Source organism: Strigops habroptila, chromosome 7 (genome assembly GCF_004027225.2).
Source record: "Strigops habroptila isolate Jane chromosome 7, bStrHab1.2.pri, whole genome shotgun sequence".
Classification (NCBI taxonomy): Eukaryota; Metazoa; Chordata; class Aves; order Psittaciformes; family Psittacidae; genus Strigops; species Strigops habroptila.
Window position 1 is genome coordinate 24,780,701 of NC_044283.2, and position 23,837 is coordinate 24,804,537.

General features: G+C 42.4%; 1 protein-coding gene across 18 annotated transcripts in view; it reads right to left on the bottom strand.

Moving 5' to 3' along the window:
• Positions 1–88: 88 nt before the first annotated feature.
• The window catches only part of APBB2 (amyloid beta precursor protein binding family B member 2), a 179,622-nt gene continuing 155,873 nt past the window's right edge, over positions 89–23,837 (bottom strand). For 11 of the 18 annotated variants that reach the window (XM_032920085.1, XM_032920084.1, XM_030493253.1 and 8 more), the window contains 7 exons: positions 19,290–19,295; positions 10,124–10,238; positions 7,469–7,556; positions 6,288–6,371; positions 5,695–5,810; positions 4,754–4,933; positions 89–4,168 (listed from right to left, as the gene is read on the bottom strand). In XM_032920085.1, coding sequence (XP_032775976.1) covers positions 4,001–4,168; positions 4,754–4,933; positions 5,695–5,810; positions 6,288–6,371; positions 7,469–7,556; positions 10,124–10,238; positions 19,290–19,295 — 757 coding nt within the window. In that variant the 3' untranslated portion in view covers positions 89–4,000. The remainder of the gene's footprint in view (positions 4,169–4,753; positions 4,934–5,694; positions 5,811–6,287; positions 6,372–7,468; positions 7,557–10,123; positions 10,239–19,289; positions 19,296–23,837) is intronic. The other 7 variants (XM_030493263.2, XM_030493261.1, XM_030493254.1 and 4 more) reach the window with 1 other exon arrangement.

The following is a 23,837-nucleotide window of genomic DNA, read 5'->3' on the forward strand; positions in this document are numbered from 1 at the left end:
CCATTGCTCCGCCAATGCCTCTAAACCACCGGTGTGTTTTTCCCTCCCCTCAACCACAATTTGGAATCAGTAACAGTTGAGACCATTGTTTTATGCAGCTAAATTTATTCTCAGAACAGATTACATTTAGATGTGGAGAAGTGGGCAACAGCAGGGGAAAATTGTCCTTTTTGCTGTCAGTCACGTGCTTTACGTTAGACTGAGCTCTGCTAATAAACAGTGGGTGCGTTTTCTTCTTTACCGTTGTTAAAATAAACCAAACCTGCTTTCACTGACTGTACAGCACAAGTTTTAGCAACGTATTGATGAACCTGCCCAAGAAAGGAGTGCTGGGTTAATGGTAATGCTGAAAGGCTGAGCCTTACTAGCTGTTGAAATAAGGAAGTTCTCTTTGCCATGGGTGACTTATGACAGTTTTAGATCCCTAGTTAAATGATCTATGAAATGCTTGGTAAAATTAAAAGGGATGTAGAATTCTTAGTGACACAGAACTGGTGTAAGCTATTGGATACTCCATAGGTTTTGGTCCTCTGTCACGGAGGGGCGTATTATTTCTGTGGGTACAGGTGACTCTGCCCACAAGGTACATCACAAAACCCTCATTCTACTGAGAGTGGATTCTGTGCCCTTTCATGCAAGTTTTTGCTATTCCTGTTCCACTCTGCTGCGAGCGGCCTCTGCAGCCTTACGTCTCCCACACGCCCTTGCTCCCCTTCAAACAGAACAGTAAGTGGCTTAAATAAAACCTACAGCCAGCACTGTGGATTTCAGAAGAACGGCTTTTATCTCTTAGTCGTTGACTATGTATATAAATCCCCTTGCTTCTGCAAGGGAGCTCGTCATGACATGACTGACATGTGATACTTACCTCTAACTTACTACTTGCATTGAAAAAAAAAAGAAGAAATTAGCTTTGATTTACATGATTTTTCTACAGACTTCAATAAAAATGTGACTACAAATAATTACAAAGCCTGCCTTTTTTAGGCAACCTATAGTATACAGAGTGGAGAATGTTACAAGAGCACGTCCAGTAAAGACAATACATCAACATAACAATGCAGGATATTTCAGTAAAAATAGAATAAATAAAATAAAAATATTTTAAGCTGTATTTAACAGGTTAATTTAGAATATGGCATCAGACATACAAGGCATAGTGAACACGGCTGCTGGCCTACGGAACCACTAAGGATTATAAAAAATGCATAGATAACTGAAGGGTCGCTGCAACATCGACTGAACCAGTGGCAGCTGCTTGAACATGCGCACCCCAGGCATACTTTTTTGGCCATGGTAAAGAGTGTTGTACTATATTGTTTGACAGAAGATAAGGGGCTTTGCAGTGTTAGGCTGGTTCTGCAAACACCTGGGTGTGTATTTAATCTGTTGGAGAGTATGGAGCCCTACTGAAGCAAAAAGGCCACATACAGCCAGACAGTTAAGCATGCGACTGAAGTGTTGGCAAAATCAACAATGTTTTGTTAACAGACACAAAACTCAAAACATACATTGGCAGGTGACCTACAGCTTTTCAAATGCCCTTCTGTCTTCTCCTGAGCCCTTCCTGCTACAGCACCCTTTGCCAGTGAAAGGCAACGGGATGGTGCTAGCCTTGACAGCCCCAGTGCAGAACCACCTTTACGCTGGGCTTTCCTAAGTGTTGGTTTTGTTTAAAGAGAGTCCGGATCTCTCTTGGGGAGAATCAGCATGGTGCAGATGCAACTAGAGTTTAATTATAGGGTTTAAAATTCACTGGTGTAGAACAGTTGCAAATCCCAAAGCCTGGCTGGAACTTTAAAAAGACTCTGTCAAATTATTTTCTGTAATTTAAAATAAACTAAAGCCAAAGTTTGAATTACCATCACGATGATAAATAAAGGAAGTTTTATCTCTCAACTTCACGGTCCTACCTAGAGGTATGGTGTTCAACACCACATCTGGACGTGCCGGGAAGTGGGTTTTTACCCTGCTCTCAGCAGGCGTCAGTGGGATCAACACTAGAAACTGAACAAGCATGTGCGAAAGCTGCTGTCTCTACGCTTCACGAGCTGGCCTCACGGTCAGTTTAAACCTCTGGCACTGCTGAAGGGGGATTGTTGGCATCCCCTCACCTCAGCTCTCCCTGCCTGGCACACGCAGCTCCTCCCCCCAGCTGCACCAGCAGTAGAGCCAGTGTGGAGGGCGGAGCAGCAATGGGAGCCTTGGGCAGAGAAACAACTGCTTCAGTGCCGGGGGCGCAGAATCGCGCTCATAAGGAGATGAGAGATCACAGGAGATCAGCTCTTCAGGGGGTGTTCTAGAGAGCTAAATGTAATTACAACAGTTGCATAGCTAGCCTTAGCTGACACATGCTCATACATCACGCTGAGCTTCGCTTAATGATTTTTCTGCATTTTTCTATACAGAAATTTCTTGAGTCAACATTCTTTCCCCCTTGTGTTCCTAAGTTGCTTTGCCCAGGTGTTGCTGTTAATTTTTTTAAACAAGGAAATAAAATGTTATATCAGTTTCTTGGATAGTAAAATAAAAAAAAGAGTTCTTGTAATAACAACCTTGCCAAGGTTCTTTTACAATTACAGCGTGGTATGACCAGATTTGCAGACCTGGGAGGCAGTTACAGTCTGGAACATCTCTCTAGATGGAGGCAAAACAGTTTTAATGCCAGTTAAAAATATCTTTACTGTTCCATTTCCAAAATTTGTACCAATCTGCAGGTCGAGACAGAAGATGGCAAGGGGAGAGACTCAAGATGTGTGACTGCATTTGAACATCAGCCTGAGGTACAATTTTAAGGGGTGGCTTTGTCAGGGCCTGCAGTAGTGTGTAAGTCAAAGCAATTAGAAGAAGCCTCTGGAGCAAAAGCGTGGAGATCAAGTTGTATGTACCACCCGAAGCACTATCCTGTTAGAAAACACCTCTCTTCTTCTTTTGTCACAAGAGCATTAATAGTAAAAGAAATTTCATTGAATTTTGTCTTGACAAGAAACATGATTGATCTTTTTGGGGCATGTTCAGTATTCAGCAACAAACTGTGAGGGGAAGGGGAACTGTGCAACCAGACGCCGAATTGAACATCTCATCAAACACTTGTATGGGAAAAGGGTTGGAATAGTTTAGTCTCTGTAAGAGTTGTAAGACAATAAAATTACAGACTATTTTTTTCTTACTCCTGATTGGTTTGAGCCCTGTGTGAAACTTACGGTATTTGTGATGAATTAATGGCAGATTTAGGAGAATAAATTTAACAGCCAACGGTTGCATTTGTATGTTTAAAGCTGAAAAGCTTCAGTAGATCACCCTGCAACTCAGTTACTGAAAACTCTTGTGGATTTTTCAGCATTGCTTTAGTATTAAGCACAATTCTTCTCTAAGACCATAATGTATAACTGGGAGATGAAATAATGACGCCATGATTCAGAAGCATGTTGGGGAGTTGTTAAAGTGGTTGCTAGACCAATGCTGACAAACAATTTAAAACTAACAGGTGTAGTTCTGTAAAAAATAAAACTTGGTATTTAATCTACAGTAATTCAATGGTAGCTAACACTTGGTACCTACTCCAGTGTTGAAAACAGAGCAAAGTGCTGTAGGAGTTAAGATTGGTTTGTGACAAATTCAGCTCAAGACGGTGAAACTAGCAACTTAGGCATCATTCACTCCAAGGACTTTAGCATGAGTTCACTGGGAGGGACGTGGCCATATTCTTTTTTTTGTGTGAGTTTAGGTAACGTTCATGTATTTACAATCAAACAGACCTTCCATTGTTCATGGTGTAACTCACTGACAGCAAAAATATTATTCATGCTTCTTTTCATATCACACGATGGTGGCAAGAACGAGAACATGCTTGTCTAACATTGCTTCGATAAGGGTAAATTCTCTGAAGACAAAGCATCAGCAATTTGAAATGGAAGGCCAGACATTGTCAGTTCACTTTCCTTAGTATAGCTAGTGTTATCTTCAGTTAACGGTTAGGAGGCTCTTCTCTCTGGCGCAGCTATGGCATCTCAGTGACTGGGCGTTTCTGTTTCAAAGTGTCAATGAGGGACAACACTCCTCGTTTTACGTTGGTTGTAACTCTTCTAGTCACCGAGTCTGCAGGAGGTGGGGGTGGTCGCACTTTCTGTGAGGGAGGTCTGGCTACCAAGCACTTCTGATACCGCAACTGCAACAAAGCAGAAGCATTCTGCAGTCCTCACTGCATCCAATACTTTCACACAGCATCTAAAATACCCTCTTAGTACTTCCTCATTAAATGTAGTCAAACCTCCATTCTGGCTGTGACAAACAAGTTAAAAAAGTTAATGGGACACTGCTCTATCAATCTGTGGACAGAAACTGTTCCTTAGCACACGATGGATTCTAAGTCATACAAACAGCCCTCAAAAATAAGTTTTCTGGGTTCAGTTATTCTTGAACAAGGATTATTTTTACCACATTGTCGCTGGATTGTATAACACAACTACAGATAAAATGTTTTTCCAGCGTTAGATAACTTGTGTAGTGAAAGAAAAGATTTCTAACTTTTGCAGATGTTGCAGAGGTTAGGAGGGAAAATGATTAAAGGAGCATTGTTCACTGAACTGACACTTCAAACTTAAAAATGTTTGGGTTTTAATTGATGAAATACATCAGAATCCCAATTCCTGTTTTTATCTGTTCTTTCTGTCTTGAAATCAATATAACTGCAAATTTGGAAAGCTGATTATTTATGGAGTGCTCTGAGGTGCCTTTGCAGAAGATCACTTACCATACAAGCAGCCTGAACAGCTTCTGACACATTGCCTGCATTTGGTTCGCACCAAAAAACGTGGCATTCGAAATGCTGGTTTCCTGTATCCATAATGAAGGCGAATGTGTGAATGTCCTTGCCTACCCCCATGAAGGACAGGAACCGCACACGACACTCCACCATGATCTCCTCTTCATTCTGGTTATGAATCAAATCATTGATCATGACTGTTGGATACTCTGTGAAGTTTACTGTCAGCCTTATGTTGATTAAACAGGGGGGGTACACTCCTTTTTAGCTATCTGCACGTACCCAGTGTGCTCAGGCCTGGGCTGGATTTCCCCTTCTACCACCAGAAGACCAAAGCTTTGAGTGTTAGCACTGAGCATACTGTGTACTTTAAAAACCGCTTGTTTTGTGAAGCAACAAAACAACATGGCTACCATGACTCCAAAAGATGCTCCCCTATCACTGCTATGTTATAGAGGTGTTGGTTTAGTACCTGATCAACAGACATAAACAAAAGACATTCTTTGGAAGTTTCACTGTATTAACCTCAATGGAAAATGCTTTACAAAGGACAGTGATATGAAACACAGATTTTAATATTACTCTTGGCTCCCATACCAAGAATAAGGTAAATACAGTTTAGAATTTAGGATTGCTACTTAGGGCTTAATGTACAACATTTTAGGCTCAACATTTCGAGAAAGGATAACACTGATTTTAAGTATCTAATGAATACTTGTAATAATTTATATCTGAGAACATGCTTGGAATACTAAACCAAGCTGAAGCTGAAACAAGCAGTAAGAGCCTCTACAGCTTCTGGAAAGAAAGAAAATGCAAAATAAGCAAACGAATTCTAGCATAAATTAATTCCTTCTACTAGTGTTCCTGTGTTTTCAACACTCATATTATTATGTTAAATGAGTTTTGAACAAGCCAGTCTGCCTTACTCTTTCATTGATGACTGTGACAGTAGCATCAGCAACATTCATAGTAACTGGCATCCAGTCTTCTTTGCTAGAGGAAGTCATTAGACTTTCAATGGCACTGTTCAGAGTATCCATTCCTAAAAGAGAAGAAAATGCAATAGTGAAAAATAAATACATGAGTATAAGTAAGCAACAACAACAATTTTGTTTTCACATAGTAGTACAGAAAACATTGTTTTGGACTCCATATTAATTTGATAATGGAAAGCAGGGTTGTAAAGTTGGTTTTCTTAATCTGCAAAAACAAAACAGGTGCCTCTGGCTTAGTTAAAAACAGGATAGCATCATGTTTAGCTGCTGCACAGTTCCAGTTCTCTAGGGCCCTTCTCATTAGCAGCAGAGAAAGCAGAACTCTGCCTTCTTTGCAGCTCCCAAAATACTCTGGTTGCAAAATACATGTTCAAATGAGGCCCTGAATGTGACCTGTATGGCTGAAACACAGGAGTTGCTACCCTTCAAACCCAGGTATTTACACGTGGCTAGCCAAGAGTCCAGCCATTAGAATTACTGAGTAACATTCGACGTACTTTGGAATTCACTCAAGTGTCACCTACCCACAGGTTTAGCTACAGGCAGCATGCCCAGGTACTGGACGTGGAACTTCTGTACCAGTTCTGTCTTTGGTGTTGGGAAATCTACTGCATGGGAACAAAAATCAATTTCTGTTAATCAGCATTCACAGCAGGGAAAACCATTTTTATTTCACCAATAACATGAAACAGTTTACCCAGTAATTGTGCTCTAAAGATATTGTATTGATTGAAACTACTTTTTACTCCTTCTGACAGGAACAATGGTCAATAATTTCTAAAGGAATTATGGATAACTTTGCACCACCTAATTCTTGACCTATGCTAAGAGAAAGGTCATGTTATATTGCTGGCATATTAAAACCCAGAAAATAGAGATGAATGTGTCTCTGAGATAAACAGACCTAATATTCACTGCATAACTATGCAGTATCTGGAATGTGTTTTAAAATGTCATCCTTGTTAATATGTTAAACAGAGTCCTCGAGTAATCAATAGTACTGTCTGAGCAGACAATTACACAAGTTGACGTATGGATTAGGAGTAAGATATTCAGTATAAACTAGTGGATCTAGAAGCATGTAATTTCCTGCAAAGCTAACACAAAGTGTGTTTGTTCTCCTGGAATTACTTTCAAAATAGCAACTATTAAGCAATGACTAATAAAGGCTTGCAAGGGAACTTTCTTTGGCCATGCAGTAGAGTGTGCAGAAGACCCTTAAGTCAGATGACAACCCACTTGCACCACTTGCCTTGGAAAATGCTAAAATAGGTGCTGAAACCGAGGAAGAGTGCTCCTACAGCTCCACCGAATCCAAGTAATTAACTGGAGTATACTGTGTTTTTAACGAAGATTTGGCCAAATTGTGCAGTTTCAAGTCAGGAGGTATTTTGATTTGAAAAGGACAATATGTGCAAGTAGCCACAAATAAGTAAGGCTGTATTTGCCACATTTGTATTTCAAAATAAAAGAGGAAACGCACAAGTTGACATAACTGAGCAGGACTGCATTCCTGCCAACACAGCCAATAAAAATGCTTAATGTCATACAGTAAGAGGTTACAGTCAGATGCAGTAATTAAAAGACAGGATTACACTCCGGACTTCTGCACCCAACATGCTCCATTTTGGTCAAAAGCAGCGTCGGAAACTAAACATATCTAACACAGGCCCACCCCAAGGATACGAGCTGTAACACACGATACCTTGCAGAGGAACATCAAGATTGACATTTGTCCCCCCTTGCAATGAGCCACAAGCCACAGCTTTAGCATTCTTCCGTTCGGCCATAATCTGAAGATGACAGTGATAATAGAGCATTTACTGTTTTTTTAACATATTACAGTAGCAACTACAGGTATAAATTTACTCCTATTACAACCCTCATTTCTGAAATCTGAAGTCAGAAGCTACATGACTAAACAGGTTATTCTTTTTAAATAACAACTTTAATTTTCCTCCAGTTTATTCACCATTCCTTAACTGTAGTAAGAATGTAAGTGGTGTCCAAGCCTACGTGAAAGACCGATGGAGAAGGGAAAAAACCTCCAGCCATTTTTATCAACAGAAAATTACAATGAGCAGCAATATAGCAAGAAATATAAATATTTAACACACAAGAAGAGTGTTCATTATTCATGTTCCTCTCTGATCTGCCTAATGCTCTGTGTAATTTCTCCCTCCATTTTTATGTTTTCTTCTGGAATTAAAAATCTCATGCAAACACAACCTGTTCTTCCCCCAAAATGTAGAATATTAGCAAAGGAGAAAAAAACACACCAATGAAACACTTCAAAATAACCACTTTGGATGATTATTCCCCACAAATATATGTCTGAGAAGGGACCCAGGGAGGCTAACAGAGGTTTTCCAAAGCTCATATACGAAGCATTGCTATGTGCTTCTTTATGCTATGACTGCTAGTTGTAATTAAGCTAGAAAGATACCTGGTGTTCCAGCAGATGTGACTTGGTCTGAAGATGCTCTCAGTTAATCCCCTCCCTCCCCCTTTTTCTTTTAGGTTTCATATTTTGAAGGTATTTTCTGTTTCAGGGACACATGATAATATCCCCCCCCCAGATGAAAAATGACACACACTAGCTCAGGAAGGAGCCCTGACTCAGCCAAGAGGTCCAGTGTGTCAGTTAGCATATGCCAAGTGCTTCCCTGAATCAAGATTACATCTATTGCTGAATTATGAAGGAACACGCTCTATTTAACAACACTATCCTATTTTATCTGTGTTACTTTAGTTATGGTTTTAAATGCTTAGTTGCTCTCCAACCCAAAATTAATTGCCAGGAGTTTCATGTCATAGTTACATATGTGACAGCTCTGCTCCCCTTTCGATACCCATGTGTATAGCTACTGTGGCATGTACTTGGTGTTGACCTTACTAGATAAGAGCAGCTGTGATAGGGCCTGTGTAGCATGTTCTTCCTTTGCTGGAAACGTGTGAGAATTGAGAGCTGTAGGAGAAAAAGGAAGGACATAACAGGTCTAGGCTTCTCCAGCCAGCCACTGCTGCAGCTCCTGGTGTTAACCTTCACCAGGCACAGCCTGCAACTCCTTGGCCAACCTGAGCGGCTTCCTTCATCCTGCCACCTGCATCTCCTCAGGCACCCAAGCCTGGACACACCTGGCAGGCTCTGCACAGTTGCTGGGCTACCTCCTGCCTCGGGCAAAACTCTACTGCCCAGGAGGTTACAGTAATGCACAGAGTAAATGCTCACGTTGTTCACATGAAGCATCGCAAGTTCAGTAGCCATGGCTGCAGCATTGCAAAAATGTTTACACTATACAACTGGCTGCAAAGGGGAATCTGACATCACTGATTCCATTCATTACCGTGAAGTCAAAATGTAAAAAGCAAATGACAGACACACAGTAAATGAGCAGAATTTTAAACCCCAAAGGTTTCCTAATGAGCTTTTTAAAAAGAGCCGGGACTCACGAGGAGAGACAAGTCACACCAGGTAACTGATAAGGTTATTCATCCCCACAGCCTGCTTCTCCTGACATGCAAACTGACATGTTTTCATGGAAACTGAAATGAGAAGCATGGCATTTTTTAAGAACGGGAATGCAGCCACACATCCACCACAGCTCAATAAATGAATAAGGAAAGAGTTTAAAGTAGATTGGTTTAACTGCCTCTCCTTAAAGCGTTTCAATCAGATTTGCCTGCTGTAAAGGACATGCTGCCTTGCTACAGCTGCATGAAATGACCGTGCAGAGGACACTCGTGAACTGATCATGCAAGAAGATCAAAATTAATAACCAGGGAATGGTGGCAAATCTGTAAGATAAAAATGACTGAAAAGAACAGTCCTCTCCAGCATTACAGACAACATTACCACAAGCAGGAACTAAGATCCTTTACTATTTGTAACCAGAGTAGCTTAAACTCCCTCTTCTCTCCCCTCCCCACCTTTTTTTAAAGTGGGCAGACTTATATTAGCAACTCTTTTCCTGTCTGTCCTGCAGGACAATACCACTGAATAATAGCGTTCAAACAAGGCCTGATTTACTTAACAGAGTTTAACTTCACCATTTATTATTAATTGAAGCTGTGTGTTCTTTTTCCCTTTTGAATCCACAGTTTCTTTATTATCCAAGAAAACCTTCAGTCTCCATACAGACGCCAAATCAAAAGCACATCTCATGCTCCTCAAACCTCAATGCTCACCCCCACCCCCCATTATTCCATCCATTCACATCCTTTCCTTTACAAATTCTCTACACTGTTTCTTGTTGCCATTGATGTAAACTAAACTAACCATGTGTACAATTGCTGATTGTATACATTAGGCTCAGTGACCTCTAAACAGAGGAATGCATATGACTTTAAAGCCACTTGCCTTGGAGCAGATTTCGTGTAAACTTGTGGCGATGGCTTTTGCCGGTGTGTCACATCGAAACACGTGACATTTCAGAATCCTTGTGTCTTTGTCTCTTGCCACATAAGCAAAGTCTCTGTGTAAACAAAATAAACAGACACATGAGAAACAAATTAAGGCATTAGAATCAATAGTATCTCCAAAACAGCAAGTCCTACTTCAATTTAACAGAAGGCTGTCAAAGAATAAAATAAAACACATGCTTTTGACAAAGCAGATCCACAAATGTAATAAGCTGCATACCCATGAAACACATATCTAAAGTTTGGCGCTTAATGTGTATCATGAAAGAGCTCATTACAGTTTCCTAACCTGTGCAACTGCCAACCTGTAATTCCAACTGCAACTGGAAATACATGGGAAAAATTACTCAGGTATTTTATTGAAGATGAAGTGGGGAAGAGAATTACAAATGAAGACAGAAAACACATGCAGCTCTTAAATGCTAAAAAACCTGAGAAACAGCATACAAGATTCTAGTTAGAGAAAAAACATATTTCAAAGGACTATAGAAAATGTTTAAAATATGCAGATAGTTAATTAGAGATGTGGTTGCGTTAAGGGAAACGTGAAGTTGCTGAGCTCTGCTCACACTAATTGGCCTAATTTTCTGACCTTATTTTTTCAAAAGTTAAATAAAGCTGCCCTACAGAAGAGATTTTTGCCCTGCACTGGCTGGTCACCACAGCACAGCACAGCACAGCACAGCTTTCTAGCATGAGTAATGGAAGTGCCAGGATTATGTTTGTTTGTCCTCAGGCTATTTAAGAATTGGAGCTCTTCTGACAAAGCCCAACTGGTATATACTGAGTCAGGAATAAGCCTGGCTTTGCCTGGTTGCCACCCTTGCTATACCAGGCTCTGCTCCATCATCTGGCACCTCTGCTTCTTCATGTCCTCCAAGCAACCACAGCCCAGTCCTACTTTAAGACCCTTCTGCTATCTCCAGATTTCTTTGGGACTTTGCATGCCTATGCTGAGTAGCTAACTAGAATTAGACCAGAGAAGAGAAGCTGGAGCTCCCAACAGCCCCTTATACCTGAAGTCTTTTCTCAGTGCCCGTCCTCTTTCCTGTTCTTGGCAGCAACATTCTAACTGGTGAAGAGATAGGACAGATATTCCTAAACCACAGGTTTTATATACAGGAATACTTCAGTTTATATTAAAGCCTCTAGCAGAATTTAATGTAGCATGGATTGCCAATTTCTTTGTTCATCATAGATGTCCAGTGAATTGAAGAATTATGTACTGAAGTTATCCAGGGAGCACCAGAGATGGCAGATGGGTAGCCAGACTTCCAGCTCTGTATGAGATATGAACATTGTCCTGCAGTTAAGTACCTTACCTGTACCTAACTCAGCACCACTAGGTTTTGTCATTAATGAGCCCTTGCAATGAAAAGGGCAGTTGCCCACAGCCCAGGCTGCTCAGTGACAGGTACAGGTTGTTCCTCTGTTTAACTGCTTTGCAACCTGAAGCCTGGTGAATAGTACTTTAAAAAACACCCACAAAACTATCAGGAGCTGAGGTTTGGAAACAATTCCACATGACAGAACCACGCAGAAACACAGTGAAGCACACCCCAAGCACCTCAGCCACAATCTGCAAGAGCCTTTTGGCATGTTGTTCCCTTTTGCTGCACTGCAATTTCATGACATGCTGAGTTCCAGCTGGAATCTTGCTCCTGGAAAAAAGCTGATGCTTTTTGGCTCATCTGTACACGTACCAAGCCTTGCTCTAGAAAGGGTTTCTCCTACCTTAATGTTTCAAAAGCAAATTGCAGACTCCTAGCTAGACTCTAGTAATAAGACTAAGAGAAGGGGGTATGGCTCATCTATGGCCTATAGCTGAAAAATTAGCAGCTATGGGGAAAAAAGCGGAACTAGGTATCATATAAAAAAACCTTTGAGATTTCTGCCTTTTGAAGTAAGGTAAGAAGGTTTTTCAAAATGCCAGGCTCACAAAAGTCCCACATAGAATATCCTGAGCTCTGAAGAGACCTTGGCTGGTTTGAGAGCAGTAAGTGAGGGATTTCCAGACATCCTAAGCATTTAGGAGTTCTGTTTTCTCTGTGTTTGGGTTTAGCCGCCATCTTTTAAATGCCCTAAGTGTCAAGCTTCACATTTTGGAGTCCAAATACCCCCCTTACAAATATTTTAACTGCAATATGAAAACACAGTTCATTTAATAGACATGCATTTGCTACCATAGCTTCATTAAGATTTCTCTCTTCTCCCTTACATGCAAGAAAAACTTGCTGGCAGTGGCTATCACTGCAGGGTAGCGAAGATGCATAAACAAACAGAATGCTGCACAAACAGATCAAGGTCTGTTCTTTTGGAGTGCAGACATAACAGCTGAAACCTGTGTTTGCACTGAAAGCTATCAATGTGACCATTACATGGCTATTTATTACCATTTTTCTGCCAAAGGGCAGACACTGCCCACGAAGATGTTATTTGTAGTCAAAATGCAATGTGTTGATTTTCTGACAGAGCTGGCAGAGCCCTATGTATAGGCCACCTAATGCTCTCCTCCACAGACTGCTGCACAATTTTTTTTAATGGTTTGGTTGGGAAGGGACCTTTAAAGATCATCTAGTGCAACCCCCCTGCGCTGGGCAAGAACATCTTTCACTAAATCAGGTTGCTCAGAGCCCTGTCCAACCTGACGTTAAATGTTTCCAGGGATGGGGCATCCACAATCTCTCTGTGCAACCTGTTCCAGCGTTCCACCACCTCATTGTAAAAAATTCCTTCCTTACAGCTAGTCTGAATCTACCCTCCTTTAGTTTAAAACCATTACCCCTTGTCCTGTCACAACAGGTCCTACTAAAAAATGCATCCCCATCTTTCTTCTAAGTCCCTTTAAGTACTGGAAGGCTGCTATAAGGTCTTTCTGGAGCCTTCTCTTCTCCAGGCTGAACTACCCCAACTTTCTCAGCCTTTCCTCATAGGAGAGGGGCTCCAGCCATCTGAGCATCTTCATGGCCTCCTCTGGACTTGCGCCAACAGCTTCATGTCCTTCTTGTGTTGGGGGCCCCAGAACTGCACACAGTGCTCCAGGTGGGTTCTCACAAGAGCAGAGTAGAGGGTCAGGATCACCTCCCTTGACCTGCTGGTCACATTCCTCTCGATGCAGCCTGGGACAGGACTGGCTTTCTGGGCTGTGAGAGCACACTCCCAGGTCATGCCCAGTTTTTCATCCACCAGTACCCCCAAGTCCTTCTCTGCAGGGCTGCTCTCAATGCCTTCCTCCCCAGCTGGTATTGATACCGGGGGTTCTTCTTGAAGAAACATTGATATCTCTGCTGCTTGCAGCAAGTTTCTGGCTGTGTGGCCTGGGAAGCCCCCAGTGCTGCATGAGATGTCTCATTTTTGTCCTGTGAAATTCCACTTGTGCTGAGTCACCTTGAAGAAGTGCCAAAACCACTACTTGGTTCCTGTGAGGGTGTTGGGGGGTGGCAGGAAGGTGCTGCCAGGGGCACCTGGCCCACGCTGGCTCAAGCAAGTGCTGCCTCAGTACTGCAGTGGTGCACATAACACTAAGACAACCTCTCCAGCACTTGGCACTGCAGCTTCTGTAAATACTTCTGCTTGTAATGGTATGCATTCAAAAACAAGGCGGTATGGCACAATCACAGGAGAACATGAAACACCAGGTAGTACATCAGTTTCAACTACTGAGAGCTAATAAAACCCTTGTGGTGATGTTTCAGACTCACACACCAGTGTTTCATCTTACAAGTACCTGAACAGCTTGAACAAAGTAAATCAGCTAATTACATGCAGCATGGATTGTGAATATACATAAACCTTTAGATGATCAGGGCCTTCATCTGTAAATCTGCCAACACAGAGCTGGAAATCCGAGTTCCTCAAAACCTGTGGTACTGCATCATGCATAACCCTGCCAGCACCATCTGTATTCAAATCATCAATCAAAATTAGCACACAAGCCATCCTTCTCCATTCTGACAGTGCACAAACAGTGATACTGATCAATGATGCTTTGTTGAAGAAAAAAGCTGTATATTCTTAAAACTTTATAACACCACTTCTGTTGATACAGGATTATAGAGAAGAAGTACTGCACAGTGGGTTGTTTGGGTCTTTTTATTAAATTATCTTCCCAGTTACATGAACTGGATATAAATCAGTACTCTGGAAAGGAGCAAGAAAACCAGAAAAATAAGTAAGAGAATTACTTTGCTGGACAAGTGGGTGAGTCTGGTTCTATTCAACAGTTAAAAATTCAGCAGAAATTTCTGTGTTTTGAAAGAGTAGAGGATCAGAGACAGGCATTTATAAAGCAATTTAGAGAATTGCAAAGACAATGTAAGGTGCTAAGTAGAAAGGAATTTCATTTTTATTTGCTCTTTTACCCTCCTCAATTGGCAATGTCTACAGTAATTGACTAAACCTTGATAGCCATACCTATTTAACACCTGGCTAAGCATCATTTAGCTGCTCAACCTTGGATGAACGGAATGACATTAAATGCAATTTATGTTAATGCTGTCCTGTTTGAGTAGCAGTCATTACTATTTGCCACTATTAGGCTGAAGTCCTAGGAAGGCATCGCAATTAAGCACAGCCTGAAAGAGCAGCACAGTCTCCGTTACCTTGTCACTATAAACTTATTTCTTCAAAGGAGTGTAGAGCTGTGGTTGGTTTGGGGTTTTTTTTAGTTAACAAAACCCCAAGGCCCTATGCTTGAAGTCTGAAATATTTTTTTTTACTCTTATCAATCAAAATTAAACTGCTGCTATTCAAAACAACTGTATTAAAATGATAGGCAGGAAAATGTAAATTGCTTTACAGATTTATGTATTACAAATTGTAACAAGAATCCTTGAACCAGAAAATTATATCCTCTAGGCTTGGCTAAAAATTGATTGAAATTCATCCAGAATAGCCTACAGAAGATGACTGCTGATTTCAATGTACTGGTGTACAGACTCCTGCAACTGCAGGGTCACAGAGCACACACTGATGGGCTGTGGGGAAACCATCTCCTGGGTCTATAACCTTCAGGCTTCCAAACAGCTGACCAGTGATTTGTGAAAGCAGGAAGAAAAAAGGGGGGAGCAGCCATCGCTACAGCAGAGAGGGGTCAGAAGGCACCTGGCAGGAGGCTGCCATTCACCAGCAGAGAAAGCGAAAAGAAAGGAAAGTGAGAGGAGACACATGAGAAGAAAAGCAGATAAATTTAAGACCAATGAGACCATGCTCTGATGGGGTTTTTCCATGACACACAAATATTCTCGTATCACAACCAGCAGAGAAGATGAGGTGCAGAAACCCCGCAGTAATATGTATGACAGAAATTACAGACCTTCTGGATTAACACTTTATGTTTTTTTTATTAAGTCTGCTCTTTCACATAGCAGAAAGAGGAACGATTTATAGCTGAAATGAAGCCTGAGACTCTGTTCAGTTCACTTCTCTTTTTATTAGGGTCACACCAAGGAGTTTGTGAAGTTAGAGAGAAAAACCTGAAGGTAAGAAACTAGAACTAGATGAATCAATCAGCATTCACACAAGCTGCAAAATTGGTTTGTAGAAGATTTACTGTGAGGACCTTTCAACTTCCATTTCACCTCCAGATACCAGACAGACACTGAATCAAACCACTGCTTCTCTTCCACACCCTCCAAAGAAAACCCACAGCCCCTTCTCCAGGTGACTATACCAACCACTCTGGAATCAAATCCTGCAGGAGGAGGAAGAAAGTAACTACTCCCATGAGTCTTCTCCTTTCCATTTCTCCCAGGTAGTCACGGTGCACTTAACCACAAGTACTCCTCCTCAGCAATTAGAGCTGAGAGAGGTGTGGGAGACAATGACTTCTCCCTACATTTCTGACAGTTGCTGGCAATCCTAAAAAAATACAAAAGCCTTGCAATTTTCTTCACTGCAAGCACTCCACCCCACACAGCTCCTGGCTTTCTTGGGCTGCTCCCCAGCTACAACCCAGAATGGCAGATCTGGGCACCACTACACTGCCCTGGTCATGAATTTTTGATCTAAGTAGTTAAAATGCCTTCCCAAGCAGAGACTTTTGGGAGACTTCTCTTATTTCAGCGCTCGCACAACTTGAAAATGGGTTTCCTTGCAGCAAAACATTAGTTCTGCATTTATGAAATCCTCCTCAAATGGTCTGGCACTGACACAGCATAGCTTGTTTTTCTAATTCATGCATAAAGTTTGTAGGGCAAATTATCCCCTGCTGAAAGGCTGTTTGCTTCATTCCTTGATAACGCCACTTGCTAACTCTCAAGGAGGAGCTATGGCTACTTTGTGCGATACTCAGAGGCTTTAATCTGGCACCCTTGAAACACACATAAGCCTGACGGTTTTTCTTTGATGTCTTATCATTGCCACAGTTCTGTGTGCTTCCAAAATGTGTTAAAACCCTCACAGAGCTGATAGGTCTGATACCCAGCGCAGCCCTTCAGAGCCCAGCACTTCCAAGCCTGAAAGCATTTGCACGACTTTCACTCCAATTTCCTTCCCTCAGCCTGATCCTTGTGAAGCCGCAGAAGCCATTTCCCATGCACTTCCCGTGTTTCAACGCCACCCACCACCTCCTCTAGTGGGGAGGAGACAGGACTCCTGTCAGCTTTGCCACCATTGCCTTACTAGCCAGAAAGACAGTTCTGAGATGCTACAAGTCATTTCCCTTTCTACTACCAAGGGCTATATTCCACCCCTGCAAAGGGCCACGAATTGATGTAGGTGAAACCATGTCAAAGCACAATTCAGTATCTAAGGTCTCCAGATCCATGAGCTGGAGACGTAGTGACATTGTGACATATTAACATAGTGACAACAGTACAGATTGTATTAAGGTTTATGTTCCATGCTAGACCTCATTCCCAGCCTCACCTCACAATCATATGGCTGAAGTACTTACTGTCAGGGCAAGGAGGACAGTCTACTGTAGATTCATAGAATGGTTTGGGTTGGAAGGGACCTTAAAGATCATCTAGTTCCAACCCCCTGCCATGGGCAAGGACACCTCACACTGGACCAGGTTACTCAAAGCCCTGCCCAACCTGGCCTTGAACACTGCCAGGGATGGGGCAGCCACAGCTTCTCAGGACAACCTGTGCCAGTGTCTCACCATCCTCACAGGGAAGAACTTCTGCCTTATATCTAATCTAAATCTCCCCTCTGTCAGCTTAAAACCATCACATGTGCTGTGGTCACCACCAAGACTGCCCTGGGGACTCTGTGCTCCTACAGCAACGGCAGCATGAGGCACCCCAGCTAACAGTGTGCCACATCCAGCTGGTGGTTGGGAGTCAGACAGGGCTTACTGCTGCTCACCAACTGCTAGACAGACATGACAAGCTGGAAAGTCAAGCTGCAGCTTAGACCTCAGCTTGTTTTATAAAAGGACTTAAAGGAAGACAGAACTTCTGGGACAGATCCTGTGAAAACCCCTGACCACTGACTATATTGCTACAAATTTTTCATGGTGATTGTTTTTTGTTTTAAATGTTTCACATTTATGAAATGTGCACAGCCAGGGGGCTGCTTTCCTACTCTGTGCAACAGTTTTCAAAGAAAAGGCACACAAATGAGGTAGGTTCTCAAGGCGATTGTAGTTGCTGCTTCTCCTCTGTAGCATCACAAAGTGGTAGTAGTTTAACTCCTCAGGATGGCCAGTCTAGCATTTTTGATGAATGCTGAATTTCCTTTAAGTAAATGAGTGTGTTATTATTCCTGTGAACATCTGAACAGCTCTTTGCAGCAAATCCTATAAATTTCATTTTGACAATGAAGTACTTAATATTTTTAACAATGCTTCAATCTTCCAGATCTAACTGGAAGATGTGGGCCTTTGTTTATAAGGAATATTTGAAGATTTAATAAAGAAATACATCAAGTTGAGATGCTCAAAGCACTACTACAGATTTAACTGAAGAAGACAGACTAGACTAGAACAGTTAATCTCTGCAATGTGATTTGTCTTATAAGCAATGCTTACTAGTTCTCCTTTGTTCTTTATTATTCAGACAGAGAACACAGCAACCATGCACAGACACTACCCACAAATCTGCTTGCAGCACACTTTTGCTAGTGTTAGTCTGAGAGGATCATCGCTTCCCACATGCATGAAATCTACATTAGATTGCAAACCCATAATCTAGAAAGTTCAAACATCTCCCTAGGCCAACACTGCCTAAAGAACTGATTAAAACCCAGCGAAGCCTGGAAACAGTTCTCATTGTATTCCACAAAGCAAATGCGAGGAATGGTCCACATCTCTAAAACCCATTCCTTCTGCCCAGTCCCACTTTCAAGCCCCTGCACTTTAGAAGAGCAAACAAACCCTGAATCTCATCTGAGGGATGCAATTCTACCAGCAAGAGCCTTTGGAGTGCCTGCAGCCCTTGTGCTGCAAAGCACCTGACTACAATGCCTTACTGTCTGCACTGCCATGAAATGGGAAGCATTGTAGAGAATTCCAAATGATCCCTTTGTACATCTAAACAAATCAAACATACTGGGGACAACTTTTCTTCGAACTCAAAAGACAAGCAACCAACCCAGGCGGATCTGAAACAAATACCAAAAATAGGAAACAAACATTGACATTTCCAACTCTTGCTAAACTTAGCTCTGAAATTCCCTGCCGGAGGGGTAAGAAAACAAACCAACCCAACAAACCAAACGCTACCACAAACTGTCGTGTTGTGTGTGTCGTCCCCCCCCCCAAACCCCCACACCCAAATAACCACAAGTTTCATGATTTTTTCATTTTTTAAATAAAAGGTGGGAATGTAATATTTTAATACAACTTTCTTGCATTTCAGACTGCAGAGAACAACATCATCTAAATTTTAAACTTAACCACCAGAAGCAAACATCAAACCCCACTGCACTGCACGATTTTAAACTGTTCTAGTACTAGAAGGTTTGGGACCTGGAAAAAAACCTCAAAAATCCAACACGCAATATCAATTTGACTATACTGTTAATAGCAAAGTGACAGAGAGATATGTCTTTACTCACTGAAGTTTAGCTTCTGTCGACCAATGCAAGCAAACTGACACAATATTGTTAGGTGCATGGGAGAAGGATAAAATGAAAATGGAAAAATGAAAATCATTTACCTCTCTCTGAATCCAGGGAAGCATGAAGAAATAGAAAGAGCAAGTTAGAAAGCACTCACAGAGTCAGAGCTCCAGCATATGATGAGACAGGGTAGCTGAAAATGCTGCACATTTAACATCTGCTGTTTGTTTGTAGCATAGTGTTTCTAAGCGTACTGACACTATTTCCTTTAGATACTTATTTTCCTTGAATCCTGTTGCTCCGAAGTTTGTATTTTTGGAAACATGCAATGAAGCAAACAGGCATCAGCTGAACTTAAGAGTGACACCACAGACATATCAACAGTAGGAGGTAATCAAGCTTAAAATACCACACACAAGTCCGGGAAGTAGTATGCAGAAAGCATAAATAGACACAGAAAGTGCATGAACCGTCCTTCTTCAAAATAACACTACTTAAAGCAAACGCTTTACAGCAGATACAGACAAAACAAACAAGAACAATTCTTCAGGCTGTGAATAACATTGTTTAAACTGAAAGAGTAGAAAGATTGTAATGATTTTGTTTAATGCCTTTTCCAAAAGCTCATGCCCCAAGGTCATTTGGCTCCTCTGAAAGTTGTACCCTGAAGAAGTGAAAGCCTAGGGAGCAACTTCACACGAACACTGAGCTGAAGCCAGGATGTATAAAATCACTACATACCTTAATTTCTGAAGCACTTCTACAACCACAACTTAACCATCATCCCTTCCCCCTTCCCTGCAGAGCTGCTTTGCCCTGCTCCCTGCCTGAGCCCCAGCTGGCTGCTTTCTAGGTCATACCAGGCACCACAGAACACCAGCAATGTGAGCTTGCAGGTACACGTGCACTTCTGGAGCCATCACATGAAGAAAGCACACAGTTTCCCATCATGTTACCACAAGGAGTTACCTGTGCTGGGAATGGGGTGGGTTGCTGTCTGCGTCTATCCACCCTTCCTTAAAAACAGGACACCACTTTATGCAATGTACAGTGCCCCTACACAGTTAATAACCATTCTCCAGAAGAGGATTGCTTAGTCCTAGTCCTGCTTTCCTGCCCCTGCATGCATCCCAAAACTCCCCTCTTTTAAGAAGGTCTCACCTCCAGGGAGCATCCAAGCAAGGCTCATGCACTGTGCACAAAAATGTGGGACCCTACATCATCCTAGTTTGTAACTGACTCTGAGAAAAAAGTAGTGGAGTGGAAAAATCATCCCATCTCAAGTAATAAGGGCAGGATTAATGACAGAGCACACTGAAGGGAAGGGATCCAATTCCCATTAGACATCTCACTTTACCAAGCTTGCAAAGCTTACAGGGATTGATCTGTTGCTTAGAAATGGCTTAGTGAGTAGATCTGGAATAAACACAGGCTTTCTAAGCCAGGTTCTAACTAAACCTGCATATGGTTTGCTGATTCTTCTGTCCAACACTGAAATGTAAGCCATACATGGATGCATATGTACATAGCTAGAGATTTAATTTCTTTCTTATTTTGAGATGAAACCTCTCCTGGTGCAACTTGTACCCATTGCGCCTTTTAATCTCCATGTGGCTCCTTGTGAAGAACAGTAATTCACTGGAACAACGTCTCCAGGGATACAGTCGAGTCCCCATCAAAGGAGGGTTTCAGGAAGTGACTGGAGAGGGTGCTAGACAGTCTCATCTAGGTTACCTTTCCTATGAAAGGTTGGATCAGATGGTCTTCTCGTTCTTCCAGCCTGGGCTGTTCTATGAAAGCAGTCAAGTTGGAAAGAAGATCCATGTTTAACAAATGTAATGGACATTCCCAGAAATTTTACAATGGAAGTGTTAGCCGTCTTGTAAAGAAGAAATACAGGCTGCTCTGTTCCACTTCCTTCCACGCAGTGAACTGGGAGTTTCCCTATTTCAATATCCAATGGCGACCTGTATGGATCTCCCCAACCAAAACCTTACTCATTCCTTTGCTTTGGCTAAATGAGCTTTCTACTGGGCTTTGCAGAATCAACAAGTACTTCACCATGCTTACTGCTAACACTTTATATATTAAGAGGTTAAAATTAGATCTCAGTATCACAAATATTGGAAGTTTTTCGAGCCTAAATGGCCCTTGGCCCTATATTTCAGTGCCAATTTGATAATCAGAATTGAAAAGTAGTATCACTTTTACTTTCCAGAAAGTACAATGTTTCTAATTAGTATGAGAAGCAAAATATACATCATTTTCTTCATGCATTAATTACTGGGTTTATATGAGGTGGACAAATAGAGATTACCTCTCAGAAAAAGCTTTATATTGGAAATATATTCCAGCAATTTAGAGACTATGCACTGGGAGGTGTGGGGGTGAGGGGAAAGACATCTTGGATCTAGCAGATTTTGAACACGGTACAGTTAGATGCAAAACACGACCTGCTGGTGCAAACTCTTAAAGGGAGATCTGTTTATTCCCCTATTGTTATGCAAGATACAATTGTACAGAGCAATCACCACTGCAGCTGCCAGCACAGACAAAGAAAAGAGCACAGGAGGAAATTCAGGAAGGCCAGAGAAAAATACAAGCAGTTGGGCTGCTGGTCTTTGCTGGGCAGCGAGGAACTAGCAGGGCTCCCACACCATGGGATGCATGAGAATCAAGGGGGGCTGCATCCTGTTTCTATCTAGCCAGTTAATTACAGCTTTCCAATTAACCTAATACCTCCTCTCAGAGTGCTTGTAATTTATGAATTATTTTCACACAAAAGACTATTTGCCTGTATTCATTTCACATTCTGGTAGCTCGAATATGGTTGACTGATTTACCTTTAAACTTAAATAAATAAATAAAAATCACCCCAAGGCTAAAAAGCAGACAAGGAAAGTTGCAGTTCAAACAGCAGATTTTGCTGATGGCTCTAAGTGCCAGAAATGCTGCAAGAGCAGCTGTGCAAGTGCTTCGGTATGGTGCTCTACATATTCTTTTCCAAGCTGACCGAGTTAAAAGAGGTCAAGCCTGAGCCTGCCAATAACATGGGAAGATAATACCTAGAAAATTGTGTCAGGGCTGCTACACAGGATTTGAGATTCATTTCTGAAGGGAAAAGGCCAAGACCTGCAAGGAAAACAGCCCACGACCTTCCAGCCTGCAGAGGTGCGCGAAAGGAGCCTCTGTCCCAGAGGGAGCCCTGAAGGGACATTGCCTCCCCAGGAAGGGGGTGACAGTCTCCTCCTCCCCATCACTTCTGCCAGGCTCATTATGGCAGGTTGTTTTCAAATTCCACCTTTGGAGGCAGCACATTACAGCAGTGCCAAGGGTGCCTGCATCCCTGATCACCTCCACACTCCTCTCCCAGAGGGTTGTACCCGGCCCAGGGATAGAGCGGAGGCCAGACAGTTGCAAGGAGTGGTGTAACTGATGGGGCACCATCCTATGGGAGAGTCTGCACAGTATGTGGCAGTGCTTGAGTAGAAGACAACATCTCCTTCCAGCCCCATCTTCTGCACATCAGTGACTGATGGAAGTTGCATTATGGAGGCTGATCGTTGATATACAATGCCCACCCCACAAGCTGAAGGGTAATTGGGATTTCACTGGGAGGTGAATAAACTGAGAGACATAATGCTAACACCCCTGTCCCCCCCAAAACACCTTCCATGTGGCACTTGTGAGGCCATATCTGGATTTCTGCATCTAGGTTTGAGCCTACTACTACATGGGAGAGATTGGTATGAGTCCAGCCGAGGGCCACCAAGGCTACTGGAACCATGCTTGTTTAGCCTGGAGATGAGGATCTAACTGGTATGCCCCACTCACTCACGAAAGGCTTAAAAAAAAATAGAGCTAACCCAAGTTTCTTTTCCAAGAGAGTGGGTAAGCCCAGAGAGATACTCCAGAAGGCTGTGCAATCTCTGTTCTTGGAGGTTTTAAAACATGTCAACCAAAAATGGCCCTGACGTAATCCTGAACCATGCCCCGCTTTGGGCAAGAGGCTTGTCTAAAATGACCTGCTGTGGTCCTTTCCAGGTCAGCTTTAACCTGTGACTGTAACAAAAACACCTCGATGCACAGGACAGAGATGTGCTGTGCAGTTGGATGTGCTTACACAGAGGACCAGCTACAGGCCTGTCTCAGCACTGGCAGAGTGTAGTTGGCAGGGACAAAATGACACACCTGAGAGCCCCAGCTTCTCAGGTCCCCCAGTGCCCATCCATCCCTGTGACCAGGACAGATGTCCTGGGCTCCAAGCATTCCAGGGTGGCTACTGTTGTGCCTTCCACTTCAAGAAGGGCCAGTGTAAGACTGTGTAAGACAATGTGACAGAGAGCAAACCACACCAACAAACCCAACAGGTTTTGTTCTTATTGGTGCATCTGATAGAGTATTTAAAGATCAAGGTGATGCTCCCACGCTCAGCTAATGTTTTAGTGGGGCACTGCACTGCACATGAGCCTGGGAGAGCGTTAGGAGTCCACTCCCGTGTAGGCAGAGTTAATTCCACTCTACAGCCCAACCATTTTTGTGACTGAGCATTCAGCTAATAGGTTGAAGAGGTGAACACTTCACACACCTCTTCATTCCTCTATCTTCCCCTGGAGTCTGGCTGACTGCAACCTCCCCAGTTGTCT